The sequence below is a fragment of the Photinus pyralis genome, unplaced genomic scaffold (genome assembly GCF_008802855.1).
Source record: "Photinus pyralis isolate 1611_PpyrPB1 unplaced genomic scaffold, Ppyr1.3 Ppyr1.4_LG3b, whole genome shotgun sequence".
Taxonomy (NCBI): domain Eukaryota; kingdom Metazoa; phylum Arthropoda; class Insecta; order Coleoptera; family Lampyridae; genus Photinus; species Photinus pyralis.
Window position 1 is genome coordinate 22,517,795 of NW_022170510.1, and position 6,556 is coordinate 22,524,350.

At 37.2% G+C, this 6,556-nt stretch overlaps 1 protein-coding gene across 1 annotated transcript; it reads left to right on the top strand.

Moving 5' to 3' along the window:
• The first annotated feature begins 3,860 nt into the window (after positions 1-3,860).
• On the top strand, positions 3,861-5,693 carry LOC116167193 (farnesol dehydrogenase-like). Its single transcript, XM_031482458.1, has 5 exons — positions 3,861-3,886; positions 3,941-4,083; positions 4,133-4,594; positions 4,652-4,825; positions 5,544-5,693. Exons 2-5 carry the CDS (start codon positions 3,988-3,990, stop codon positions 5,583-5,585), a joined length of 774 nt encoding a protein of 257 aa, XP_031338318.1. The 5' UTR covers positions 3,861-3,886; positions 3,941-3,987; the 3' UTR covers positions 5,586-5,693.
• The last annotated feature ends 863 nt before the right edge of the window (positions 5,694-6,556 follow it).

Genomic DNA, 6,556 nt, shown 5'->3' on the forward strand with positions numbered 1-6,556 from the left:
GTACTTAATTATGACCCATATTTCTAACTGTAATGAAGTATGGGCAAAATGAGGCAAACACCAGTATATCGCTTATTTAATACCTGGTGCAATAAAAAGTAGTAATGAATGCAGAAAAAATAAAAACGCTCGTTTGGCTTAAAACGATATGATACTGGATAGGACATGTATTAAGAAGCATCTATTTGGAGAAGGAAGTAGTCGAGGGAACTGTTACTGTTCAGAGAGAAAGGAAGAGGAGACGAAGAAGGGAATTGCTTGACGACCTGAAGAGGAGAGAAGAATGATATGAAGGAGTAAAGAAAAGAGCAGAGGATAGAGAGTCGTGAAGAAGAGTCACTAGGGATCTGCATCAGCAGAGAACTACTGTACCTACACTAATACTTTTCCTTCCTTTCACCATCTGTTATGAGGAAATTCTGTTTTTGCTTAATAAACAGCCCTTTGTTTTGTACTGTTCTCGCGAGCCTAACAATCTACATATTACGCAAATGTACAGTCAAATTGTGCCAAAGCGCCACAACTCTTCGTATGCTTTTTCTGTTTCTTTCAAAAAAAATCCTTTGTATATTTGATGGGCTTGAATTTCATATTTTAAAATTGGTCTTCTTTATCTTTTTCCTAATTTCTATAAAGGTTTCAATACACCACCTTACACTTTGCAGCACGCCGCCCTATTTTGTTTGGAGATCGTTAGTGTTTCATAATGGACTTAAAGCCGCGTAGGTATTTCTACGTTAAATCACACTCAACGATAATGTATGCATTTGTTTATTTTGACCAACATTGCAATATTCACTTTACTCAATTACAATATGGCTTCATTGTTACCAGTAATCTCTTTTTGTTTCTTAATTATTTTCGTTTAACCGTGGATAATCTCACAACCATTCCGTCCGATGCCTTCCAAAGGAAGGGCTGGACAGTACACCCGTTTCGTTGCCCGAAAATGCTTGATTTCGTTCCACGATATATGAATTCTGAGTGAAGATACAGAAGGGGTCGAATATTCCTATGAAAGGTAAATGCTTTAGTTAGACAATAACGCCGGGATTTCTTAAAATGTTTTCAAATAATCTTTTTTTTAGGGGTAACGTCGAGGGCTGTTAGGGTCGAGGTTAGGGTGCCATATTTTGTAAAAGAAAAAAGGAAACAAATTTTCCTGACGTTGTTGCCTAGATATTAACCTTACGAGCTTATAGCAATTTTGGAAATTGTTCTAACTTCATTTATAGATAAGTTATCTTGGAAAAATGACTAAAAGTTTACCTCGAGAGAGCGAAAATATAGATTCCGCCGCGCGACTTGTTTTATACAGATAGGAAATTTGCATCAGGTATAATTGGACTAAGTTTTATGTTTCTACTATCGAACACAAATTAATATTATACCAAATTTGGGGATTGACAATAGGCAGCTTTACATACTCCGTTCTGTATGTACTGTCCAGCCTTAATGGCACCTAATCCAGTTCGTATCGTCCCTCTGCACTAACCAACCCCTTATAAGGACGACGACTGCCGATGTACGAAATCTGTTTCTGTAAATAAACTGTAACCATTGCTAATTGTACGAGTACGTCCGAAATTATAGCTACAATCGCGACCCAAAGGGCAAAGTCCTTTCCTAGGAATACTTATCTTATCACTACAATAAAGATTATTATTTTTTTTTTTTAGGTTTTCTATTAACCGAGCGGAGGCGGCGTCTACAACGCAGGTAATTGGCTCACCACCACTAAGTTTGTAAGTATTATTTTATAATGTTTACTAATATTTAGTACATTTCACACTATATTTCTTTGTATAGGTTTGTATCTCTCAGGAATTTTATAATATTTTATATTATTTAATTTATTATTATGGTCGGTGTTTCTTGTGAGAACTCAGGTCTAGCCTGGTTAACTAATCGCACGGATTAAAATCAAGTAACGATTAGTGTCCGTGTCTGTGTCTGGTGAATTTATGTAGGGTTCTAAAGAAAAATAAAAATAAAAATAAAATAAATATTCACACACTCACATTGGAAATCTAGGGATAGTATGTAATTCATACTTACCAACATAGCTATTAATGGCCACAATAGTCAACGCTATCAGGAAAGAAGAAAAAAAACAAAAATATCATTATAATAATTCCTGTAATTTTATTAAATAGAGTTTATTGTGTAAGTGTTTCTTTGGCTTTGCGTTTGGGTTGTATACGAGTGGGTTGTGATAACGTGGTGTGTTTATGTGAAGAAGGAGTTTTGTGTTTTTTTAACTGTGCTAGGACGTGTAACTTTATTGGGTGGACCTGTCTTTGTAGTGCAAGTTGCGTTACTTGTATTTATGGTGTTTCTTTGTTCTTGAGGTTGTATTTGTGTGGTTGCTTGGGTTTTTGGTGGAGATATTGCAGTATTTTGTGAGCCTGTGGTGCTGTTAAGGTTTTTGCGCTTCGGTTGTATACGAGTGGGTTGTTTCTGAGAAGGAGTATTGCGTTTTTTAACCGTGCTAGGACGTGTAACTTTATTGGGTGGACCTGTCTTTGTAGTGCATGTTGCGTTACTTTATTTATTATTATTATTATTATGCGAGATTTCTTTTATTTTTTTCCGTGTTGGGACAAAGTTCGGGTTTGGGCCCCTCCCTTTACCAAATCCTGGGACCGCCACTGTAGGCGACCCACATAGATTTCATTTATGGAGCGTTGGGAAAGCGTTTACCTATGAACCAAACAAATTTTAAGTTTATTTTTAATTTGTGTAAGTCGAATGGTTGACTGTATGACTGTAATAATAAATTAAATTTTAATTTAAAATGTAGTCTCTGTGGGCTTTTGAAGTCATTTTCCGTGACGAATTATGGGCTGGCTCATTTATTTTGGTAATCAGTAACCCTGAAATTCTACGTGACATTTTAATATTTTGTACTTTTGTGTTGGTCATACTGGCAGCCAGGTGAATTACACAGCAATTATATCTCTATTTCTTATAAATACAACATTTGTTGGTGTAAAGCTACAAGTAAAAAATAAAATGAGAGAACCTTGCATTAAAAGGGGACTTGACGGAAATGAACAAAAAGGAAGTTATAAAATTGCGAGAAGAGTGAGGAGAAACGCGCCATTATTGGCTGACATCGTCCCTTCTGTTTTATGATAAGTCAAGTCGACATAACTGACCAGCGCAAAGGAAGTGATATTTTAACGACTTCCGTCGCGTGTTATGCTATTTCCCACCACCGTTATATTCTCTCCTCTTATTTTTTACTCGTAGGTGTAAAGTAATAATTAAGCTCTTAATGGTGCCCTTCAAGTTCTCCTTCAACCTATAGTTGAAGTATTGAAAGATTTTTACATGTTCCATTACCACTAAAACCTACGAGTCAATGTATATCGCATACATTTTCCTAAATTTATCCGAAAGTTCAAGCTCTCCTCGTTGAAGTAATTCCTATGTCGTTAGTACAAATCGAGTAACAGCTAACTTTGTAAAATTGTGAAAACATGTTCATTTTCGTAAAACATCAAGACAATCTTTCATAAATCAAATAGAACTTATCTTCACCCTTGCATCTATCAAGCGTCAACGATTGAAGCAAGCGATCCTCGAACTTGTGCATAACCACGCACTTTCTGCACGTTGCATAGAAGGGATGTCGATAGCAAATCAGTTCGCATTTAAGCTGAAACTGGTTACTGATGATATGAACTTCATTCCGAAGTGTTTTTCACGTAATTGTGCCGCTAAACCTCTTATCAACTATCACACCACACGACTATACGAGCTGCATTTGTGTGTTCCCCCACCTAACCAACTGGAAACAACGCGCCTCACCTCGTTTGTCAAAATTCTACTAATTCCAGTCCAGTTAGGGAGTGTGTAGTGTGCGGACTCTTATTTATAGGTACATTGCATAATCTAATCAGCTGGCGATTCGTTGTTAGACGTGAACTCACAGATCTATTAATAATCATACAAATAACATTAACCGTGTGTTTTCGTCACATGGACCGTTGGAAAGGAAAGGTAGCCGTTGTAACGGGTGCAAGTTCAGGAATCGGACATGCGATAACTAAGTCTTTAGTAGAAAAAGGTCTATTGGTAACACATCCCAAATTTTTAATTAAGTGCACCTGAAATGCATTTTTAGGTGGTTGGATTGGCGCGCCGCAAAGAAAAGGTGGATGAATTAAGTAATGAGTTACGAAATGCACCTGGGAAACTATATGGTGTGCGTGCCGATGTTACTAACGAAACAGATATAATCGACGCTTTTAACTGGATAAAAGATAATGTTGGCATTGTTCACATATTAATAAATAACGCCGGTATATTGAGAATGACGAATCTGATAGAAGGTCAAACAGCACTATGGCAAAATATGATCGACACCAACGTGCTTGGGTTGTGTATTGCTACCAGGGAAGCTGTGAAGCAGATGCGTGCCCATAATGTAGATGGCCATATAGTTCACATAAACAGTATCTCTGGGCACAAAGTCGTGTATCATCCCCTCATGAATTTATATCCAGCCACAAAACATGCGGTGACGGCTTTAACCGAAACTTTGCGACAAGAATTGAATTCCTTGCGAAGTAGAATAAAGATTAGCGTAGGTTGACCCTCAACTTTTCGCCTTAAATAGCTACTCGTTTGTCGTTTATTGCAGAGTGTCAGCCCAGGATTCGTCGAAACCAACATTGGCGCAGCTGCAGCCGTTGGTAGCGGAAATCCCGAACGAACTACTGAAATGGAAAACGCCATTAGATGCGATGCTGCTTTGCAACCTTCGGATGTTGCAGATGCAGTGATGTATGTCTTGTCTACTCCGGCGCATGTACAGGTAACCGATTCCGATTAATGCACAAGCGTAGGTTTGAGAAGCAAATATGGTTACATCATGGTAAAATATACTTCATATTCCTAACTCGCGATGGAATGTAACCGGCGGTCAAAAATGAGCTGCGCTCGAGTCGCCTTTAGAAGTTCAAATCTAAACAAAAATTCTAAAGGTGACTCGACGGCAACTCATTTTGATCACATAGTATCCCAAAAAAATCACCCTCTTTGGGGAAAACGGTAATAGTAAAAGGGGGCTGATTGGTCGAATATGGTGGCAGTAGGATACACACAGAAATTCTGAGACACGGGAAGTAAATAGCATTCTCACCATTGATTTACCAATTGGAGTTCAATAAAAAATGGTTGGTAAATCAACCATTATCAAGTCAAAGTATCCTCGCAAATCTGGTCTGATTTCTCATACTACTAGTACTGATTTTTCTTAAATTATCAAAGAGAAACCTAGATAAACCAATGTCGAAATATTGGTTACTTAAACATGTAGTTTCATTCAAAATAATTATTTGTTCTCTGCACCTGCAAATTACGTTAAACCAACGACATTTTAAGCTGTGGAAAGGAGTATGTAGGTATGCCATTTTGGCTCATTTATAGAAGCGTTACCAGTGTCTTTCATTATCTCAAGAAAGGGTGTAGCATGTATGGTGTATGTTTTTTATACACCATGGCAACATGTTACTAGATTTTTTTGGTTTCAGGTTCATGAATTGATGCTAAAACCTCTACATGAAACATTTTGACGCCTGAGAAATAGCATATTTACGTCTGGAGGTTTGACATTATTTACTAAAGTGTTCTTCATTGTATGGAAATACGAGTAAATAAACAAAATAAATCGTAATGCTTCATGTTGTACCTATCATTTTTTAGACAAAAGCTTGTAATGTACTCAAATGTAATTTGAAACAAAATAGGTGATACACAAGACGTTCAATCTGCAATAGAGTCGAAATGAGGGTAAGTACATGAAGGTATACTCAAAAGACAAAGGAGATAAAACAATCCAGCATGTCACTAAAGTTTTCGGGCATAAACCTCCCCAAGTACGCCGCGCCGTGAGAAACAAATATAACGTTAGCTATTAGAATATCCGGTAATTCGTTTACAACTGTAATGATTGAAAATATACTGTAGGTAATAAGACATGCAAGCAAAGGATACCAGAAGAGGATCCAAGGGCGCTCGCTACAATCCCTCCTAAGAATGTTATATGTAGCAATAACAATAACAGTGGGCAAACGCATTAATAGATATTTATATAAAAGTTTCCAGTCAAGTAGTAGTGTCTTATTACTGACGAGTTTTGTATTAAATTTTACCAGAAATTGTATTTTAATATAGCTCTAACTTTGACTATACAAGGGTCCTGGGTCCCAGGTAAGGCATGGCTGTTTGTGATTGTATAGTGGGTTGAGTGGGAAGAGTAGCAAATTGCTAACACCCCGCCCACTATAAAATAAAGACGATAAAAAAATAGATACCTATGTAACGTTTCAATTTTCATATAGTAGATTAATATCAATCTGCCAGTGATGACAGGAGTCGATTATAGACATTTAGCACAGCCGTCTATAATTGCAAGCCATACTGAGAAGTTTGGCAACGTTGTCCGAAAGTCAATCGTAAGGCCGATAAAAGTTTTAATGGCGTCTTGTTTCTCTTGAAGAATGGCATTTTTCCCCTTTTCTGTGTTTCGCCTTGGTGGTTTTAA

Coding starts and splice junctions, on each gene's coding strand:
- LOC116167193 (XM_031482458.1), top strand. CDS start 3,988: ATGGACCGTTGGAAAGGAAAGGTAGCCGTTGTAACGGGTGCAAGTTCA. Junction 4,595..4,651: donor GAAGTAGAATAAAGATTAGC/GTAGGTTGACCC, acceptor CGTTTATTGCAG/AGTGTCAGCCCAGGATTCGT. Junction 4,826..5,543: donor CTACTCCGGCGCATGTACAG/GTAACCGATTCC, acceptor TTTTGGTTTCAG/GTTCATGAATTGATGCTAAA.